At 36.1% G+C, this 23,580-nt stretch overlaps 2 protein-coding genes across 3 annotated transcripts in view; one reads left to right on the top strand and one right to left on the bottom strand.

Annotated features, from left to right (window-relative positions):
- DYNC2H1_1 (Cytoplasmic dynein 2 heavy chain 1) overlaps positions 1–23,580 on the top strand; it is a 68,128-nt gene that overhangs the window by 32,285 nt on the left and 12,263 nt on the right. Inside the window, exons 13-18 of one of the 2 annotated variants that reach the window (XM_051212968.1) lie at positions 3,474–3,632; positions 5,183–5,290; positions 5,804–6,017; positions 8,475–9,007; positions 11,728–11,883; positions 19,181–19,462. In XM_051212968.1, the coding sequence (XP_051068898.1) occupies positions 3,474–3,632; positions 5,183–5,290; positions 5,804–6,017; positions 8,475–9,007; positions 11,728–11,883; positions 19,181–19,462 (1,452 nt within the window). Of the gene's footprint in view, positions 1–3,473; positions 3,633–5,182; positions 5,291–5,803; positions 6,018–8,474; positions 9,008–11,727; positions 19,463–20,835; positions 22,535–23,580 lie in introns of those variants that run through there. The other variant, XM_051212969.1, reaches the window with a different exon arrangement.
- Positions 13,157–17,663, bottom strand: MS3_00004970 (uncharacterized protein). The gene has a single exon (XM_051212970.1). It carries the CDS (start codon positions 15,618–15,620, stop codon positions 13,323–13,325), a length of 2,298 nt encoding a protein of 765 aa, XP_051068900.1. The 5' UTR covers positions 15,621–17,663; the 3' UTR covers positions 13,157–13,322.

Raw genomic sequence — 23,580 nt, 5'->3', positions numbered from 1 at the left:
ACTATTGTAAATTTCTACGGTAAAATCATAAAATTCCATCACTGAAATGACACTTGTATTTCTGGAATACTAAATTGCTTAGGGCGAACAATGAATCATTTATCTGTGTATACGATTCGCTCGATCTATACTAGATATCCGTCCAGCACTTTTCTACCAGGCTTCAACACAACTCGCACCAATACACTTAGTAGCCGAAAATCAACAGCCAACAATCCAGTAGGTACAAGGGGGTGTTCATATATGACACATCAAATGATTTTCAGACTATCCACCAATCTGTCTAGGAAATAACCAATCACTACTTCCTTTTGTCCATACAACAATTATCTATGGGTTTCAAACTTGGTACAGTCATCAATAACTTTGTCTTCTTCATTGTTAAAGAACGATGGCCATTGTCTGTAAAGCAAAAGATTGATTTTACAACACTTTAATTTCCAGAAATCAGTGTGATTGCATAATTTTGTGAATCAAAAAAACGACGCAATTTCGTGGATTGGTTGAAGTTAGACATTAACACCGTTGGATACCGGCTAGCTCAGTGGTCTAGTGGTTAAGCGCTCGCACACGAGACTGGTAGATCCTGGGTTTGAATCTCGCGGGGGCGGGATCGTGGATGCGCACTGCTGACGAGTCTCATGCCAGGATGAAACGGCCGTCCAGTGCTCCCAGATTTTCCATGGTGGCTTCAATTGACTCATGATTTCAACTATTAAAAATAATTGTTGAAACTAACGAAAATATAATTTTAACTTGCCATTACAAAGTTCTACTTACTATTATAAGTCTCGGTTTTCCTCGTCTACACGAATGGGACGTTAATTAGCCTTAGACGAATATCTACACTAGATACCCTTCCAGTGTCTATTCAACAGGACTTCAACACAATTCAGATCAAGAACACGTAAATAGCCTGACTAGAACGTAAGTATATTTCCACACCTAAAACCGACAACAATCCAATAATAATAAGGGTAAGAGAATATATAACTCATCTGGTACCCATCAGACTATCTACTAGTCTAACTAAGCAAACAACCAATCATTATCATTCTCACCCACACATCACTTACCTACCTATGAAGTATAAATTAGTTGTTTTACAGCAAACATTTGTTTTATAAATACTCCATTGATCAGTGACGGGTCCAGGTAGTGAACATTATTTTTATCATACGCTAAAACGTACACTTCTATTAGATAAGGAGATCAATTAGTAAATTAAAGGCTGTTTATTTGACGTAGCATAAACACTAGTTTAGAATATATCTGTTACCGAAATAATGCGTATAACACACTGTTAGCCTAATTTGTGTTTCGTGTCACTTACATGAGTCAGATTGGTTCCTGTTTCATTTAGCATTATCTAAAAATGAATATCAGCTATCAGTTTGAATCATCACGTAATAATTAGCATGATAAGGCGAGGGTAAATCCACTATGTTAGAAACTAACGGAATACAACTTTGGGTAATGAATATCCGATATATGATAAAATCATTTGGGTACATTTAGATTTGACTTAAACAAAGAATTTAGACTCTCTTGTTTTAATACGCTTCAAATATCTTAGCAATTTAAACTAGTTTCGTAATTAAAACAAAAGATAATAATATGTGATTGAATTCGTTTGAACCGGCTACTCAGTCAATTTAGTACTATTCATATAATTCAGACTAAAATGGACAGAGAATATTGTTGGATATCTAGATATGATGATAGATGGGAAGTTTATACATTGCTATCTCTAATATTTAAATACTCAATGGAAAATGATACAGTGGTTTATCGTATTTTGCTTATTCGAACAAAGGAAGAGAGATTATTTTGAATTTTGTGCATTCAATGCACAATATCAAGAAGTGATCAACATCTTTTGCAGATGAAAATGAAAGACAGCTAATTATTCTTTTAAAGACACCTAAGAATGTATTTGAACATTCACAGTTTAAATAAACATAAATAAAGCGCCTGGCGCGAGACTGATAGGTCCTGGATCCGAATCCCGCGAGGCGGGGTCCTGGATGCGCACTGCTGAGGAGTTCCACAACAGAACGAAACGACCGTCCAGTGCTTCCAGGTTTTCCATGGTGGTCTAGCTTCAATTGACTCATGATCTCAACTGTTGAAAATAAGCCAGAGATTTTGTTACAGCTATGCATCATTTTCCCCTGAGAAGCATTTACTGCAACCGATTGTACAGTACTGAATAAAGCCGGTATTATTATCATTACTATCTACCATGGCTATTTGGATTTTGCAAATAATAATTGCTATAGTTTTCATTGTATGTAGATATATATATAGACATTAGAGAATAATGAGGTTAGTACTAGAAAACCACTGGCCTGGTTGTTTAACTACGGTTTTTAACCAGTTAACCTCATTTCTGAATCCCACTCTTAATCGGATAGTATCATAAGTCTTCTCGGAAATTGTGCAGCTCAAAATCGAGTGCATAAACTTGTATTGGATTATGTGAGTTATATTAATTGACTAGGTACTAAAAAAGGATTTATACAACTTAAGTCTTCATTTAAACAGGCACATTTTAAATCCATTTAACTATATGGAGTTGCTAAATTATTTGAATAGTAGTAATTTCCTATGACATCGTATTTTTTGGGTTTAGAATATTCTGCAATTTATAATTCAATCAACCATGTATATATGTGTAGTATGTGCTACTTATGCTTGCAAGTATAAATAGCACGTAACATCAGTTGGAAGTGGAATGTCTACGAGGAAAAGGTTGAGATTAAAATGTACAGAAGAGAGAAGGAAACTGTAAGCAATCAAGATAACAACATTAATGAAGGGACAATGAAGCTTTTAAGCGACAATTCAAAGATATGCAAATGGTGTATATGATGTATGGTTTTAGTATACATATACTCAAATCTTTATGATCTAGGTGGTTTAATTAATGAGATTACTGGTGTCCTAGTTTGTGACTCGTTATCTTCGTAGGTTTCTCCATCTTATCACAGAAACAAACTGATTTATGATAAGTGAACAAGAATACAGGTGGGGACAACCGAATGTATTAGAACGCGAAATTACAGAATATCTCACTAAAATCTGAGAACCATAAAGTAAACACTTAATTTGCAAAATATCGATCAGTTGTCTCAGATTTAATTGTTCCTGCATTTTCATACCAATTGCTTTCCGCTCCCGTTCTTTCCTTCTCGATCTTCTACTGAAATACATTATATTCCTGACTACTGGTATTTACTACTTATGTGGATATAAGTAGCTCACACCACACGTAGAATAACTAAGAAATTCACATCTGCATAATGTATGCTCTGATAAGGTTGTCCAGCAAGACAATAAAAGCTCTTTAATTAAATAATTCAGCTCACAGAACCTAACTAAACTAAACTCATTGAATGCATTCACCTGATCTATAAATCTCCACATGTATGTTATTGTATGTGAATTTTGTTTTCTTATGTCTTAAAAAGAATACTGGACTGAAGACATCGGAACGTATTCAATCATTGCAAAAGCATATAGAACAATTAGTTTATGAAAATGTCTGTCGAGCATTATTTAAACCAGATCGTTTGATGTTTGCATTACACATGGTTCGTACAATGCGTCCACAATCGTTAACAGATGAAGTATGATAACTATATTTTTGCGTAGTTTTTCCTTTTAGATTAATAATGAGTCCGTGTGTGTGAATTTATATGTGGTTGTTTACAATTATCTGTTACCTCTTCTGTATTTGCATTCTATTTAAAAGGAGGGATTAAGTTAAAACAAAACTTTATTGTTGATTTCAACGCAGATCACTACTGGAAATACATCGATGCATATCATTATCTTGATAATTATCTAACCGAATAGTTTGGTTTCATATAAATTGGACCCCTAAAGAATGACCAGTACAAAGTGGAATGATAATTACGTGAAGTAATAGAACAGAAAAATGCAATTTAGCATATGTACATTCATTGTGGGACTGTGGTGCAATGGATAACGCGCCTGACTACAGATTAGGAGATTCCAACTTTGAATTCTGGTAGGATCGGATGCTATTGCGCTCAGAATCCCACTAATGTACCGAAAATATAATGTGGAACAAGGCAGTTTGTAATAATAAGTAGTAACTATCAAAGGATACATTTCAAATAATAGGAACAATTACGAGGTGGCTTCTTTGGCCAATATTATTCTGGTCTTCCAGAAATCATTTTATTTTCGAAAATGTAAATGCTTGGTGATCTCATGGGCTTTGAATTCAATAAATTTTACTTGTCAGACCAAACCTAGTTTGAGAAATCTATCTTTATATCATTCGAAGTCTTTAAAGATTGTTCGGACGGCAGTTTAAATCCTAGACCGACTGTATCTGTCGATCACGTACAATCTCGGTCACCGGTTTTTTTATTGCTGTATTATAGTAGTATCTTGTCACAAACAGGAAGCATTACTATTCTGCCTTTATATTAATTATAATACGATAATCGAAACGGATTTATACTGACAATATTTTGATCCTTAACAAATATAATTGCTAACTTATGAAACCTAATACCCTACTGATCCACTGAACAAAACAAAACAAACCTTGTCTGTGACCATGAATAATTCATTACTTGTTTTAACATGCAACTCTATGTTGGTTTTACAAAAATATGAAATTGCTATGATGATGGCTAATGTTGATTGGCTCAACAACAGAATAGGTTATCTGATATGGCATGAATCAAGATATTGACTTGGAAATCTCCTACTTTACTAATCATATGTTTAAACTGCTGACAAAAAGAACACCGATGACTAATTCTATGTGTGATTTGTATTTTCATTTTATCCTTACTTAGCTCATTTTGAGTGTATATATATTACTTACTGATATTCAGTAAATTATATCATTGCCAGTCATTTTTGAGCATACATAGTGAAATGTTTCCTTGTAATGTGTGATGATTGTATTTACATGAATCATTGATATTTGATTTACTTATTACTGTAACTGTACTGAGTCAACCTGCGTTCAATTTGTAGTCAGTCGATTCTTTTTTTTTCGTCTACTAATAATGACCCATATTAGTAGTATTTAACAAGTAACGATATAATCTGTTATATTTCACTGTTTCCAACAATTTCTCCTCTTTTAAATATTTATAATGATTTTGATTATTACTTTTTTTTCAAATACAAGGAATGGCTGTTTTTTATTGGATTAAATGTCATAGAGTCATGTCATACTGGTGAGAAGCTTTACAGTTGGTTAGATGCTGAACGAGCTCGTAACTTGATGAAGCTTAAAGTAATTTCTCAAGAATTTTTTTCAAGCATTCTTCTTAGGATATAAATTATTTCATTTCATTCCTATACAGATTTTGACTGTATACGAATCCATTGGTTGTATAATAAATAATTTTCAATCTACCTTAAATTTCTAAGTAATTAACATAACATTCCATTTATTGAATATATACGTAACGCTAAACCATTTGATTACTTCAGAAGCAAATGAATTACAATGGTCAAATAAGATCACATGATAGACAGACATCATACTCCATTGCGAAACATTGTATTACCGAGATTTATCAAAGGGAGTAGTTGTTTTAAACTAGTACTTCACAAATAAACACGTAATTTCGGAATAATTTTGATCATACGATTCTCCTAAGGCACTTGATATATCAATTTCACAACAATAAAAGCTCAGATCTAAATACTTTTTATAGTCACTTCGGTTTTTGTGTTTTATGGAATTTCTTTCTTTTTACTTTTTGTCCAATTTTCTTATCGTTTAAACTAATTTTTTTGATAGACTGCACTTCCGAATATTTATGAAAATCTATGTTTTGAAGATTCTCAATTTTGGACAAATTGGTTACATGAGAATGATGTTGAAATGAAACCAATGCCTAAGAATCTACAATCCAAATCATTGACAGCTTTTCATTTCACAGTTCTTGCAGTTCAAGCTCTTCGACCTGATCGTTTATATTCTGCTATGTCACAGTTTGCTAGTCGAACGCTAGGTAAATATACAATTTTAAAAACCTATTTGACATAATCCTTTTAGTTGTTAGTTAGACTGGCAGTTCAATAACCATTATTCAGTCGAAAAGCAAGACACACTAGTGTTTTTGAATAGTATAACAGAGTGTTGCGTCAGGGCAATCCCCTCAGGACCATTTATGGCAACAAAAACCGATCAGTTACAGACCTAAATACCAACAATCAAAAAGTACACACTCTTACTAATCCCTTCATACTCATTGGAAAAAAACTAGTGACTATCTTGATTCAAGTGATTAATCGATAATAAACTAGGGGTTCGATGCAAAGTACTGGGTTTGAGCTTTAATGTGAACATCAACACTGGGATGCAGGAATGTCCGGTTGATGAGTAAAAATTAGGACGAAACGCATGTTCAGGATTCCAGTGTTACCCGCATACCAATGATACTAAGAGTTGTTGAATTGCTTAAACCATGTTTTCGTCATCATTCTAAATTCGGTCACCACTCTAAAGCTTGATCAAAATTGATAGAATCGTTTCATGGAAAGTATCAGCTTATAATATTTATCTATCTTCAAATATAATTTATACTATTGAACAAAGCGAAAAGCTGTAATCCACTGTTTATATCACCAGTATTTGATAATTAAACAGGAGTGATTGATGTGTTTGCCAGATATATTACTCGCTCGGGAATAAACGTTTATGTAGATTGATGCAAGACAGAAATGAATCTCCTAAAGTTTAGCCAACTATAAAAGAGGTTTGATTGTATGTGATTGTACTTATTTCTTAGTTATATAAACGACATACCATTCCTACTTTTATTCTCGATGTTATCAGTCAATTAATTACTGTAACTCATTTACCAAGTGTAAGTTAATTTTGATAATACAATGATAAGGCGTAGTTTATTATAACTATCTATGATAAACTAGTGCAATATATTTCGAATAACCTTCTGATCAATCATTTGCTTGTTAAGACATTTACATATGGAAAATAGAAGGTTAACTAGACTAATTGGAAGATAAGAAAATTAAGGATAACAGGGCAACCACATCACTCTGAATAATTAATCAATATTAGCAGTTTAGGTTTAGTGTTAGTACAAATTGTTTTTGAACACACAGGGGAAGTATTTATTATAACTTTCGTATGATTAAGGCATCAACAAACCTATCTATTCGCACTGAACAACATTTATACAAAATCACAATGGCGCTAGGTTAAGATTCATCTTGTGATATATTTCAACTGTTTGGCAATCGAACAAGATGAGTGGTGTAACAGAACGGATATTGGAGAAGTTGAATCTCTCGGAGCTATTTTTCAGATTATTATTACTTACATCTTTATTGTGTAATAAGTAAGTGACTGTGGAGCTGTATTTATATATTACCCTTATTGTAAACTTTCATTGAATGCATGGACTGTTATTATTCGTTTTACTACACTCTAGTTATTACTAAGTATTTATATGTTGTTTGCTCGGCTCTTTACCGCTTATAGTATGATCATGCTTAAAGTGTGACTTTCCATTCACGTTGCTGTGTGGCCAGGTATTAACAGTATATTATTGTATGAGATTTGAGTCATCATCTGATTGACTACTAAGTTAAAGGGGGCTCGAGGGTTGACAAGCGTTAAGGCATTTCTTGCTGTTAATTAGTCAGAGTGTGAGTTCGTGAAATAGGTCACAGGTCTGACTGGCAATATATTACGCGTTATCTATCAGTATCTCATCGGAGTATCCAGATCAAAGTACGTGAAATAGAGTATGGACTTAAAGACCAAATGCTTGAAAGTTGAGTACCATATCCATGACATCATCTCCCCACTTATCAGTTACTATAACGACGCTATATGGATGACAGTGCGTTTTTAGACACTAATAAAAGAAACTGATGCCAAATTCTAACAACTGAGTTCCACCTAATCGGATAATTATCATATTGTATTTTCTACTTACTCCTCTAACAATTAATTCGAAAACTTTGTATATGTATTCACCGTATAATAAATAGGCTTCGCAGACTCCCATTTTCTCAAATCTCCAATTAAAACACAAAAAATCCAGATGAATAACTCCATTTGATTATTAATAAATGAAATACATGATTACAATATACCGTAATTTATAATTCTCAGGTGGATTACATAACTGGAACTTTTATAATTCAAGCTTTGACTTACGGATTCATAGTTCATTGTTATGCAACTTCTGAGTTGTAAAAGATATAGCAGTAATTAATTAATGAGTGAGTTTAACGTTTTCACCATTAAATGGGAATGCGATATCTGGCACTTGCGAGCATTATCCTTAAAAGAACAAAGCAACATGTACTCATCCATTGTGTGCTTTCAAAACCTCAGTTAAATGTCCTTGTACACTCCTCCATCTAAATAACTGTATGTAATCTGACCAATTAAAAAGGCAACTTCTTGATCGATATAATTTCTCTATTTTTAGACTTACCTCAACTAAGTCCATCAACATTGAATTTACACAGATTATTTGAAACTGAAACAAGATCAACAGAACCTATTCTAATATTAATTAGTCCAGGAGCTGATCCATCACAAGAATTATCTGAAGCAGCTACACTTCATTTCTCACGTAAAATATTTAATAAAACATCAGAGACAACCTCATCACATTATCGTCAAATTGCTATGGGTCAAGGTCAGACCGACTTAGCCATAAAAGAACTACATTTAGCTGCAAAACAAGGTGATTGGTTATGTTTGAAAAATTTACACCTTGTTATACATTGGCTACCAGTACTGGAGAAAGAAATTAACACATTGTTGAATATCAATAAGAAAAGTTCAATTAGTCCTAGCAATAATGGTAATAATGATAATGATGATAATGGTACAATTAATAAATCTATTGATACTGAACATTGTGTACATGAAGATTTCAGATTATGGTTAACTGCAGAACCACGTACCACATTTCCATCTAAATTATTACAAGGTTGCCTTAAAATAGCTTATGAAGTGAGCTGAAAATTCTTCCATATTTCCTTATTGTAAATAATTCTTTTTCTGATGATGATACAGTTTACGTAATGATTTGGTTTTATCAGTATTGGGTTGTGGTCGCGCAATGCTGTGAATTGGTTGAGGTTAAACATTAACACCGTTGGATGCCGGCTCGGTAGTCTAGAAGTTAAGCGTTCACACGCGAGATCGAAGGCCTTGAATCCGAGTCCCTCGAGCGGGACCGCGGATGCACACAGCTGTGTAGTCCCACAATAGGACGACAATAGGCCATCCAGTGTTTCCGGGTTTTCAATGGTGGTTTAACATCAATCAGTTCATGATCTCGCTCTGATTTTAGCCAGATGATTATTAAAAATGATGGAGTATTAGATAATTTCTATGTCCTAGTACATGACTTCACAACTAGTACTCACCTACTACTCTGTCAAGAACCTAACACAAAACTTTTAGTTTGCGAGATGAATGTGTTGAAATTATTGAGTTAACATCCATTGACCAATGTTTTCAACCTTAGACTATTCTCAGTTTCGTCAGTTACTGATCCTCACTAGAACTCCAGAAATTTTTATCAAAATTATTCGTTAATTAACATATGACTACGTTTAACATAAAAGGCTTGTGAAAATTATTCAAGTGTATAGAATAAGAATTTTATTCAATTGATTGCACTTAGTTCTAAATGAAACGACTAATTACTTTTATTCTTATGCCCTGGTACGGGTGGGAGTGGAGAGAGTCAGCTCTTCCTCTCCAAAAGCTCTCACATGACCACGTGCATACAACCACTGTCACGGAAGTCCCACTCACTGCAACTCGCGGTGAGGGTATTGTTTAACAAATTGAAAGGACGAAAAGTGAATATCCGGCGCTTTAACTGGGTTGGTGGACACGGAGAGCCCACTTAGGGGAGTTGGAAAACCCTGATTCCAAACCAATGGTGCACATGGGCTCCAGTATCCTGAAGGAACAAATGGTGTATGAACCTATTGTTGGTCACCGGCTACTATGGGACTGCATCTGCTGACGTTGCTCCATTGCCTTGTGGGTTAGACCTTTATGTCGAAGGCGCCACGTGTGACCCCCTAAGAAAACCACCTGATTCGGTTTGGGTAATCGGGCAAAAAAAGCATCTACCTGGGCTAAAAATCTGCTTCATCGTTTTGAGACAAAAAATATATAAATTGAGCTGTATCCGTCTGAAAAACTATATATTATTCCGTTTAAATGGCTTACTGTTATATCTTGTGGCCTATTGCCCTATTAATATATCACGTAATGATAAGCCGATTAGAGAACGGTGATTTATCGACCGGACCAATGACGCATAAAACCCGTACATACAGTCTAGAGTCTTTATTGGTCCTTCTTCCTGCCTAACCCTGCCTGTTAACTCCGGAACACTAATCTCAGTCTCGTCGATATGAATCATGTATTTCAAACATACTATGTTTATATACAAACTAAACAGACCACATCGCACCACAAAATAGAAAATAACATTTGTACAAGATCTAGACAAAAGTAGCTGTGAATGTGGAAGACTGGGCATAACTCAAGAACGGCAAACCGTGTAATAATAGTCTATGGGTCAAAATAAAGCATTTAATAAGAGGAGTATAGATATACATAGTCTAGCTACTAAATAGTTATACATTAAGAATACACGTATAATATTTGTCCATGAATAGTTCTCCAAAGTAACCATTCATTATTCTCGTCAGGATATAACATTACTGATGTTGTGAACAGAACATGGGTGGGTACGATCGAATTGTATTTAGCGTAAAATTACAGAGTTACTTGGTAAAATAGAAAAACCGTATAGTAAATCGTTAATTTGCAAAATATTAATGCATCATATCAACCTGAACTGTTCCTGTTGCAAACATCAATCCATTGTCTCACATTTCATTGTTCATGCGCTTTCTTACAAATTGCATTGTGTTGTTGCTCTTCCTTTATTGATCTTTCCCCATCTTCTGCTGCCAGACATCGCGTTTTTAACTCGCATCATATGCTACTTACATCAGTAAAAGTAGCACGCACCACATTGAATGTTTCTTGCTTTTATTATAAAAATTCACGTCACCGGTTAATAAAACTTTGAAGAATTGGTAATACGTTGTATTTTATTGTTCCCAAACATTCTAACCTATGACATCTTAGATTATATAGTTTTTTTTAGTACAAACTACTAAAAAACATACACATTTAAATGGTAAATGAACCTGGTTACTGAACTCTATTTTGAATTAACTTACATCTTGACTCCCAATATGTAAGTTGAAAAATCTATTTTGATCCTGATCACAGATTTATTGTCCAATGGAAATCATTAATTATACGTGTTTGTAATCTTGAAGATAATTTTATTCACAGAATAAGATCATTTGGTAAATCATTAAAAATTAAGTAGCATTGGGGAGATGTTTAACCATCGTTCAGCTTTCCTTAAAAGTCGACATCAGTAAATCCTTACTGGACTGAACTCAGTACTGATAGATCATGTTATGATCTTGTTTTTCTTATATCAGTCCATGATATTACCTAGTTAAATGTTTATCTTTGTGTCTTTTCTAAATGTTGACGAATTTATTGGAATTGATAATACTATATAGATGTAATGAATCGATCTTATCTACTTAATTACAAAAAAAAAGATTAAAATAATTTCCAATGCATCCTAATATTCAATTAATTTTATTTCTTCTTAGGCTCCACCTGGATTAAAACGGAATCTACAAAGAACTTATGAAACTTGGCCAAGAAACTATATATCTCAAGGAAATTCAAGGACTCGAGCAACTCTACTTGCATGCCTAGCTTGGTTTCATGCTGTTGTGCAAGAAAGACGAACTTACATTCCACAGGTGAGTATTCTTTTTTGAACACATTTTAATACTTTAAAACACCTTATGAAATCGCTAGCTTATGTTTTTCTACGTACATTCAACTATATATAAACCGAGTATGGCTTAGGTAGATAGAAATTAGTTACGTGTAGATCTTAGCAACTAATAAGCGATTTCGAAGATTGTCCTATATTTTAAGAAAAGCGTGGTTGTGGTAATGGGTTTAATTTGTAGGTAACATTCTTCACCGTTCGACCTTAGATTGGGTATCAAGGTCGCTAAGACAGAATAATCAGTGTAGGATTGTTATTAAAACAATTTTAGTTGTTTATAAGCGTTAAAATGAATTATGTGTAATGTGTAGCTAAATTAGCTTGTAAGTCAAATAAAACGGTTTGATAATATGGGACTCCTCAGCAGTGCGCATCCACGACCCCGCACCCAGGACCTACCGGTTCCGCGCACGAGCACTTAACCACTAGACCACTGGGCCGGCGTCCAACGGTGTTAATATCTAACTTCAACTAATCCACGAAGTTGCGCCACCGTACACCATTGTCTTCAGTGAGCTGGTATCTCACAACAGACCTGGTTGAACTTCACTAGTAACGGCTTCCCATTAGAACTCCAGGAGTACTAGGACGAAACGGCCGTCCAGTGCTTCCAGGTTTTCCATAGTGATCTAGCTTCAATTGACTCATGATTTCAACTTGTGAAATTTCTAAAAAATCTCCACAAAACCCATTCTGATTTGATAATAATCAAAGTGGGGGGGGAGAGAAATAATTGGAAAACTAATAACCACATTACTTGTTGGCGATTGCGTAACTTATTTAGTGTTATTAATTCAGTTAAAGATAGTATAACTGAGGAGGTGTTAACTAATTTGTTTAAATACTTAGGAGCAAGATAGTTAAACTAGATCTATAATCAGATAAATTTACGTTGCGAGCACTAGAGTAGGGAATGTTCTTTCAGCGAATTGAGTTACCATTTAATAAAGATTACTGACTTGTGGAATCTAATTATCTTGAGTGCAGAGTTCCGGGGTTTTTTCTAAACTGTATAGCTGAAACTATTTTAAAGGTTTGGAAACTGACTACTTTTTTTGGTAGATTCCTTTGAACAGTGTACATTATTGAAAAGAAATGGGTTTTTTTCCATATGGTGCTTTTGTATTGGATATGATAAGTCGTGTAGGTTGAACGCTATATACGATTCCTAAGCTATTTCGGTAACCCGCAGTCTAGAACTACACAGCGACTTGAACTCCAGAGAGAAGACACAAGGATGAGAGAAAACACTTTATTCCAAGGTTCATCTTTGTACAGAAAATCATGGGTATTTATAGATTTTGGCGTCTGTTAAATCAACATCATTTTACAGCCAATCTGATAACAACACATTATGCTACCGACCAATAGTAGCACGCCACGTTGGAATTCTAGAACGTTCCATCACACTCTGATTGGCCAGGACTCTTCGGCTCCTTGTGGGCCTCTGGAGGCTCCGTTGAAGTTCTCCGGAAGCCGACCCAACACCTCCCCCGAATAAGATTTCTTTCTGGGATCTACTTGTAGTTTGATAACTGGATTGCGACGGCGTCCCATTATTCTTGTCGTCTTTCTTGTCCAAGACTTCTTTTCAGTGTTCCTGGGCGTTTGTGGCATTGGTGCGTCTAAGATTAAATCTAACGGGAAAGTCGGCCGGTTACTTCGCGTCTGCACCGTTCTTTTGTCCTTAAGGATTTGATTTGTGTGACGTATACATGTCCCAAAAGCTCCTCGAACTTTGTACAGTACTCTTCCCAGTTTTTGCACGACTTCGCCCGGCTCCCATCGGTTCTTCCCGATGTATGATTTAATGTAGACTTTGTCGCCAATACTGAAGTTCCGGATACTTGGATCGCGACTACGCTCATCCACTAGTTTGGATGGCAACATGGCATCGAAGACTGTTCGAATACGCCTTCCAAACATGGCTTCCGCGGGAGATTTGCCGTCTCGAACATTTGGGTTTGGGGTGGATCTGTATGATGTTAAAAATTTTGTGATCACCTGCTCAGTCGTCCCTTCTCCTCCCCCTTTCAGTAATGCTCGTTTAAAAGTGTCCACAAAGCGCTCTGCTTGTCCGTTTGATTGTGGATGATAGGGTGGAGAACGAAGATGATTTATTCCGTTCGTTCTACAGAAATGTTTAAACGATTCTGCGGCAAACTGAGAGCCGTTATCCGTCACTAAGGTCTCTGGCACTCCGAAACTGCTAAATAGGGTAGACAACTTGCGGATCGTTTCTGACGTAGTACAATTTGGCATGATGTATACTTCCGGCCATTTAGTGAATGCATCTACGATAATTAGAAACATTTTCCCTTGGATTGAACCGGCAAAATCTGCGTGAAGTCTTACCCAGGGTCCCGCGGGCATAGGCCAACACTGAGGTTCGCATTTCGAAGGATTTTTAGCGGCTTGAATACATGATGAACAGTTACGGCATTTATTCTCGATATCTTTGTCCATTGACGGCCAATAAGCATAGCTACGAGCCAAAGATTTCATTTTACTGATTCCAGGATGGCCACTGTGAAACTGCTTGAGAACCTTGTGACGTAATAACTTCGGAATAACAATTCGATCACCGAACATAATACAGGAGTCAACAACCATTAGAGAGTCCCGTCGACGAAAATATTGCAAAAGTTCTCCGTCGAGGCGATTGTTTGGCCATTTGGTCAAGAGATAGCATTTAACTGAGCTCAGTATCTTATCACTTTCAGTTATCTTCTTGATAGTTTCAAAGGTTACTGGGAGTCCATTAACTGCGTCATCCAACACGCGATGAACTTCTTCCTCGGCTTTTATATTTGCTACAAGAGTCTCCTCCGGGGTTTTCGATTGGGAGCCTATTAATCTCGACAATGCGTCAGCTTGCCCGAAAGCGGTAGTAGACTGATACTTAATCTTGAAGTCGTAACCCAGAAGTGTGGTTGCCCATCGTTGCAGTCTGTTTGCGGTGTATACAGGTATACCTTTCTTCGACCCAAAGATGGCTAGTAATGGTTTATGGTCAGTTAATAGGGTGAACTGACGTCCAAATATCATCTTGTGAAACTTCTTTACAGCGAAGATAATCGACAATGCTTCCTTCTCGATCTGACTATAGTTACGTTCTGCTGACGTTAACGATCTAGCCGCATGTGATATCGCTTTCTCTGATCCATCTGGCATGATGTGAGAAATAACTGCTCCAATGCCGTAGTTTGATGCGTCTGATGCCACTACAATGGGTAAGGATGGATCGTAATGGGTGAGCAGCAGATCCGAGACTAGTACTTTCTTGATTTCATCGAAAGCGGCTTGGCAAGTTGCAGACCAATTCCATTTTACATTCTTCACAAGAAGGTTATTCAGGGGGGCACGTAATTGATGAAGGTTTGGAATAAAAGCTCCATAATGGCTAACTAGTCCCAAGAAGGATCGTAGTGTGGGGACATCCGTCGGTCTGGGCATAGTTTTCACTGCCTGGGTATTCTCCGGATCTGGTCTTCTTCCATCTTTGTCGATTATAAATCCAAGGTAGCGTACTTTTTGCATACAGAAGTCACATTTCTCTGGACGAAGTCGAAGTTCATATTCGGCTATTCGCGTCAGCACCTGGTCAAGCTTCTTTTCTAAGTCTACTCTATCTACTCCCATAATTATTATATCATCTAGGTAAGCTGCAGCACCTGAAACATCTTGTAGCATAGTATCCATTATTTGCTGAAATATGGATGGGGCCGTCTTGACTCCAAAGGGTAATCGATTATACCGGAATAGACCCTTGTGTGTATTTATGGTAAGCAGGTTTTTAGACTCGTCAGCAACAGGGATTTGTAAATAAGCTTCTGATAAATCCAACTTTGCAAAATGCTTACCTCCGTTCAGTTTAGCAAAAAGATCTTCAGGTAAGGGTAATGGATACTGATGAGTTTCTAAGGCTTCATTCAACCCGGTTGAGTAATCGGCACATAAACGGACGCTACCATTAGTCTTCTTTACTACTACTATCGGTGCAGGCCCATTCTGAGAAATTCACTGGTTCAATGACACCTAGTTTCTGAAGTCTTTCTAGTTCTTGTTCAACCACTGGTAGAGCAGCATATGGTACGGGTCTCCTAGGTCGGAAAACAGGAACAGCTGCAGGCTTTAGAGTTAACAGTGCTTTGGCTTTCGTACATTCTCCCAACCCTTCTCTAAACACGTTTTGGTGTTTCTGTAGCATGGCGTTTTTCTGATTCCATTCTGGAGTGTTGTCTGTACTTACTCGTCTGCAGATACTGTTGATAGAATGATCTGCTAGTTTAAGTGTTTCTATAAGGTCCAACCCCATTAAGTCTAGTGCTGGCTTCTTAGTAAGATACAATGTTGCATTTGTTGTTACCGTACCTTTAGAAACAGTGCATGGCACTTCTCCAACAATATTCAACTTCCCCCCAGATGCACTGTGTGCCAGCTGTGTTGTTGGGAAAACTGTGGGTCTCCCAATGTTCTTCCACGTTTCTGGGCTGATTAAAGTAATATCAGAAGCTGTATCCAGCTGAAGGCGGGTACGGTGTTTATTAATATTCAAGGTCACATACTTTCTTTGGTGGCAACTTCGTGCTCTGTTATGTGATACCAATATCTTGTTGGTTGGAGCACTATATCTGTATTTCTTTGAGTAAGATTTCACGGAACGTTTTCTATAGTCTCTTCTCCTGCAGAAGTTTTCTTTATGCCCCTTCCGATGACATTTGCTGCAACGATGTTCTTTATATGGGCAAAACCTCTTATAGTGCCAACCTCCACATGCCCAGCATGGAGATGATGGTTTGTCGCTGTTATTTTGGAAATTATGGGTACTGGAACCTTGAAAGACTTTTCTCTTGACTGCATTGACGTTACGGAAACAGTTACCGTTTTCTACCATTGAGGTATCATGCTTTAAGTTTACTAACCTTTGGCACTCAGTAGTCACTTCTTGCAGGGTCATATTAGGGCAGTGTTCGAGTTTGCTTAGGATTCTGGTTCGGATATCGGCATCTTCGGGTGAACGCAGGCTGCAGATAAATACTAAGCATTTAAACTGATCTTCAGACATGGACGACAATCTAAACCTCTCACATTCTCGGTTCACAGTTCCTGCATGCTTTACCCAATCATCTCCTGGTTCTTTTGTTAACTTTAAGCACTGGTAACGGATATTAAATAGAGATGATTGTTCTCCGAATATTTGGGATAGGGTTTTGACTGTATCATCAAAACTAAAATCTCGTGGGTTCTTCGGAAGAATGAAGTTGCTATAGCGTTCATGTTCCATAGTCCCAAGTTTTCTAAGAAGTATTCTGACTTTTGAAGCATCATCCAGTTTGCAAAGATCAATATAAAACAAATCTTCATACTTCTTAAACCACGACTCGAAAGTTACACCTGCTACACCATCAAAATTAAATTCATGGATGGCGTTAATGACTGAATCAGTATGTGATACTTGAGATTCACTAGAAGCAGGGTTTTTCTCGGACAGGCAGAATTTCTGCATCAGGGTTTCCATGATTCTAATATGGGACTCTTCAAACCTCTTTTCTTGACGCACCATATAAGCTTCTAATTGCTCCAAGGAAATATTCATTGAAGTTTTCATCCCCGTCGCCACTGATAAGTCGTGTAGGTTGAACGCTATATACGATTCCTAAGCTATTTCGGTAACCCGCAGTCTAGAACTACACAGCGACTTGAACTCCAGAGAGAAGACACAAGAATGAGAGAAAACACTTTATTCCAAGGTTCATCTTTGTACAGAAAATCATGGGTATTTATAGATTTTGGCGTCTGTTAAATCAACATCATTTTACAGCCAATCTGATAACAACACATTATGCTACCGACCAATAGTAGCACGCCACGTTGGAATTCTAGAACGTTCCATCACACTCTGATTGGCCAGGACTCTTCGGCTCCTTGTGGGCCTCTGGAGGCTCCGTTGAAGTTCTCCGGAAGCCGACCCAACAGGATAAGTTAAAGTTAAACTAAAAACTATCTTAATTACACTTCTGCCTAATCAGTTTGTTATATGTTCACGAGAACAGAAATGTAAATTTCCAGTGTAATTTATTCCTTAGGATATGCATCTGAAGGAGATGCTAGGTTAGGTATTCCTTTTAGGTATCACTATCGGATACGAAGGAAACACTAGTTGTATTCCAATTAAATTAAGCCTTCTTTGCAATGTTGTTTAATCTTCTAATTAACATTGATGTATGTCCTCAAATATGGTTTTCTGTGCTCATGAACGTCCGACTTCATACGCTATCTTTTCCTTAAAATGTATTTGCCTCAACTTGGACTATTTCTTACTGCAAACTAACGAGAACTTTTGGAAAAGTAATCTTCGTTCACCTATTCATGTGTTTTAAACCAATGAAAATTTCCTATTAATTGAAACATAATTTGAAGATGGTTGATATCACTAAAAGACTTGAATCAAAAAGTTATTCCAAGCTGGGGAGCAGGAAACATCTGTTTCACAGTGTTTCAAGACTCCTAAACAATGCACAACCATAACCCTATCAGAAATCAAACCAAGGACATTCGAGTCTCTCTGTAAGGCTGGTGGGATTCAATAATTCTCAATTCCAGCATCACGCAATTCACGATACAATACAATCATCATCTACTGCCGTTGTTGATAGCCGTCTTAATAATGACGTGAATGAGATTGTAACATTACTACAATTTTGTAGTGACCAAATTTCATACCCTTGCTATCCAACTGTATACATATTTCAAATTTTCTGGCTTTTTGAAAATAGAAGGCATAAAATCATATAATTTTCTTTAAATAAATAATGTTTAAGGTTCTTTCATGTAACGTAAAACGTGCTGGGATAAATCTAAGTCTACCAAAACAATACGGAAATAGGCTTTATTTCACTTTATTCCTAAATGAATTGTATGCTGGTGTTATTACCAATTGATCACTAAGCAGTAGTAATTAACGTCATATTGTCTACTCCTTGGTTGAATCGTAGCGATCAGATTGCAGTGAAGTCTGTTTTAGATTTGAATGGTTTAAAGCTGTTATCTAGAATCAGTGGACTTAAGTTTTATGCTATTTGACACCTGTTTGCAATATTTGTTCATAGTCTGTAGGGAACTGATATTACACCGTCAGATTCTAACTTAATTCACCTAATCCAGATTCTGGAAGTATGGAGAAAAAGGAAATTTCATGTTGATGAAAAATCACTTAACAATGTAGGAAACCTTCTAGATTACTTTTTTTCTCTATTTAGGGATGGACGAAATTTTACGAGTTTACGTTTGCTGATCTTCGTGCTGCAGCCGACGTAATTGATCGGTTATTATTGATAGATCATGGTCAAATATCTAGAACAACTGAAGATATTTGGTCGTGGATTCATGGTTTATTTGGTGAATCAATTTACGGTGGTCGTATGGATAATACAGTGGACTTAAGTGTATTAAATTCATATTTAACTTCAATATTTAACGATGATACAGTGAGAAATCGTCAACTTGGTCCTTTCAAACTACCTGGTACAATTGAATTAAAAGTATGAATTATTGATTATCTATTTCTTCTTTTAATTTTCATTGTTTTGAGTATTGACAGTAAACGTAGAATCAACAGTCCTACTTGTTAACCCTTTGGGTACTTGATCTCATCTCCTGTACTGATGGGTATCCTGTTTCTTACTTAAGTCCACAGGTGTTCAAATTATACATATAATTTATAAAAGAAACATGTTCACTTTAATAAGAAATGAGTTAACAACCACCATAAAGTAGTAGACCACTACTTTTTGCATTTTCCAGGGAAAGGTTGACCAGGTGAGCATATTTGATTAAACTGAAAAATCCTTTTTTTCAGTTATTATAAATGCACCAATCCTGTAGGGAACATGGCAATTAGTATTTACGTTACACATTGAACTGCTCTTATGTTTCTCTGCTTGTGAAAATTGGCGTATTAGTTTGTGAGGTTTTTTTCATTTGGATATCAATTCTTTGATGTTTGTTAGTTCCATGAAAATTAGATAATTATTATCTATTGAGATTACTGGGGGAACTTGTTCCTCTCCCAGATGTTGCATAGACTCTCTCTTCTCATTATACACTTAAACAGTATTTTATCTAGAACAAAACTATAGTAAATTTTAATATTTTATTTAGCATACACTTATGTTTGACTCAGTATCAACTACCGATTGAAAAATTACTCGGAGTATAATTACTTGTTGTTATTGTTATTATGAGTATCACACCACTAGTGCTGTCGTGTATCATGGAGTGTTATGTTAGAAATTAAAAGACTAGGCCCCCAGCTAATAGGTTCGAAGCTCGAACATTACTTCATTTAATTTCGTTTTGGCACCTGGGCAGTATTACTAACCGTCACACAAAGAATATAGCTGTAAGTCGAGTCCATTAACCTGTACTTAATACATGAGTACCTGGTGAACAAATCTCAAATTGTATCAAACACTGTATGTGAAATTTAGGTATCAAAAAGAGAATTACTATGTTATTTTTTATCACAGACTGATCACAACTGGGATGCCATTGAAAACCATGGAGTACTGGTCAACTTTTTCGTTCTAATATAAGACTTCTGAGCGGTGTGCACACTTTTTATCTGATTTCATCTTTATTTAAACACAATAACCCTTTCATTGTTCATTTTAGTCTAGTTTTTACAAAAAGAGCTTGCAGTTCACTTGTCATTAATATCATGACCGATTCACTGCCATACTTCCCTTCATTTATTTTCCCGGTTTCATTTGTTTGACTTCATCTGTATTTTGCCACAACATTTCAGTTGTTCAATTTGATCTAGTTTATATTTTATTTATAATTTACTGTTATGATAACTAGTTTTATTATTTTCACATTATTCAATGAAATGTTTGACCTCTTATCAATTTAGACATCCAACTACTTCCGTTCATCTCGTATTCTCTACCAGTGTTACTATGATTAGTAATGTTATCACCACTAATATGATTATCTCATTAATGGTTTTGTTTGATAATTGCTGTCAACTTCATTACTTTCCAATGGTTGAGATCATGAGTCAATTGAAGCTAGGCCACCGTGGAAAACCTGGAAGCACTGGACGGCCGTTTCATCTTATTGTGGGACTCCTCAGTACTGCGCATCCACGATCCCGCCTCGCGAGATGTGAACCCGGGACCTATCAGTCTTGCGCGCGAGCGCTTAACCACTAAACCACTGAGCTGGCATCATTACTTTTGTTTATCATAATCGTAACAATTTGCACATGTTTCTTATATACGATTATATAACAATCTCTCCGTCTTTGGCTTAATCCGATCATCTATGTTATTGAATCGTTTAAATATCCCCATCATATAAAAACACTAATATTTGAACGAAGAATATTCTTTTCGATAAATTCTCTTTCGGTTCTACAATTATATGTCCAAATCAATAATCCGAAAAATGGCCAGGTTAAGTGTAAAGTGCATCGTTGAAGGCATATGAATTTAGGATTGTCAAACAAAATAGAATAAAATTGTTTATGTTGATATGACTCAGATAGAATGTTAACTTGAAAATCTAAGATCCATGATCAGAATAAATATGGGTCAGACAGGGTGAGAGAAATAATTCGATCAAATATTTGGTGGATGATTATATTGTGTGAAATAGTAGTAAGACGTCATAAGGAGGGATGAATGTGAAGTGAATGAATCATGTATTGGGGAGATTAATGACGATGTTTAATTAAGAATAAGAATAATAATAACAATGATAACAATACAAAGAATTGTGACTACGAAAGGTCGCAAGTTCAATAGTCAAATTAGGTCATTCACTAGCTAACATTATTGATTAATTGGACTTGAAGTTGGTCAGGGAATGTGAAGTGATTGAAGATATTTCTTTTGTACTCATACCTCCGGTTTCTTCATAAGGATGGCTACTGATTCAGCCGTTTGAAAGACTAAGTCTAAATTACTGACCCGACAAATAATTGAAAAGGATAGGTTTATACTGGCACTATGACCAGTTTGCACTAAATGGGTCACAGGTCTAAAAGTAATGCTTTCTAAATGAGGTCTAAATGTCTTGATACCCGTCCTTAGTGGGTGCTAACTGCTGAGAAATCCCATACAATAATAAAGCAGCTGCTCAATGCTTTCTTATTTTCAATGGTGTTTAATCAAAGTCAGTATGTATTGTAAAAAGTATTCAAAATAAAGTTTATAAATGTACTATTGATGAATGGTTTATCAAAAGGATTTACACTTTTGAATTTTCCAAGGTAAAGCTGATTAATCCATAACTGACATGTATTTGTATCTATGATATCTAACAAAATTCAGTAAACTTGTTTAAACTTAATGTTTTGTATCAATGATGAAGGTTTGAGATCTATCGATCTGTTCTTTGAAATGAAGAGAGAATATTATTAGGTTGTAATTAAACATAATTATGAATTGAATTTATTTCTATGCTATACACTTGTTTAAAGTAATCACAATTGATTGATCACTGGGTGGCTATCAATCTCATGCGTGTCTAGTCCTTATTAGTCCAGATCGAATGCTATCGATCATGTTGCAATGTGGCCACCAGTCTAGGTGACTCGACACTGTGGGTACTACATACTGAGATTAGATGGTAGTTGGAGGTAGTCAACAGGAAACCCTGGACCCGGGTTTCGTGCTACTTGGCACTCGTCAGCAAGGTGCACCTGTAATCTTGAGGGAACTGGTGCTTCCTGATGGATTCGATCTCGTGTCACCCAGCTTCACAGTCAGAGACGTTACCACTGAGCTATCCACCCAGTGACCAATCAATTGTGATTACATCTCAGTCCTACAGGAGGTCAGTTGCGGCCCGGATAGCTCAGTGGTAACGTCTCTGAATGTAAAGCTGGGTGACACGAGATCGAATCCGCCAGGGAGCACCAGTTCCTTCAAGATTACAGGTACACCTTGCTGACGAGTGCCAAGTAGCACGAAACCCGGGTCCAGGGTTTCCTGTTGACTACCTCCAACCACCATCTAATCTCAACTTGTTTAAAGTAATTCTATGTTGCATCTTGTATCTCAATGGTAAAGTGGTATACTAATTAAGTCACAAAGATTTTATTATGTGGTGAATGAACTTGTTATTGATGAAATTAGTGAATAGAATACTGATTAATGGATGATAAACAATGACATAAATTGTGGCCGATTGATGGTCGCTCATGAGATTGTTTTATTGGTACAAGCCTCTGAAGGATTTTGACATATAAGACAAGGGCACTAACCTGAAGAGTAGATTTTTCTTACGTAATAAAATGATAAAATAAGCACGATAAAATGTCACAGATGATTGAAGAAAATTGATTTGTAATTCACTCATTCTCCAATCAATTATTAATATCTAATTATTAGGTCTAATTTTTACTCCGCTTGAAGCTCTTCTAGAGTTACTACCGATCTCAAACCCGGATAAAGGAGAAAGGCTGGGCATGAGGTCGGAAACCTCATGCTGTAAAAGAAAAACTTACTAAAAAAACGCTCACCTGAAAAAATCATTTAAATCACTTAAACTTTGCTCTAGTAGTTGGAGGGTCTTCATATAGAATAGTTGGAGAGCTGAGAAAGACGAGTTTAAAACAGTCGCGATGAATTCGTTTGGAATTGTTGTTTGA

This window comes from Schistosoma haematobium, chromosome 3, assembly GCF_000699445.3.
Source record: "Schistosoma haematobium chromosome 3, whole genome shotgun sequence".
Taxonomy (NCBI): Eukaryota; Metazoa; Platyhelminthes; class Trematoda; order Strigeidida; family Schistosomatidae; genus Schistosoma; species Schistosoma haematobium.
Note: the sequence above shows the minus strand (reverse complement) of the source record. Positions and strands in the feature narration are given on the sequence as shown.

Excerpts from the sequence above, each read along its gene's own strand:
- MS3_00004970 (XM_051212970.1), bottom strand. The coding sequence starts at position 15,620 with ATGGATACTATGCTACAAGATGTTTCAGGTGCTGCAGCTTACCTAGAT.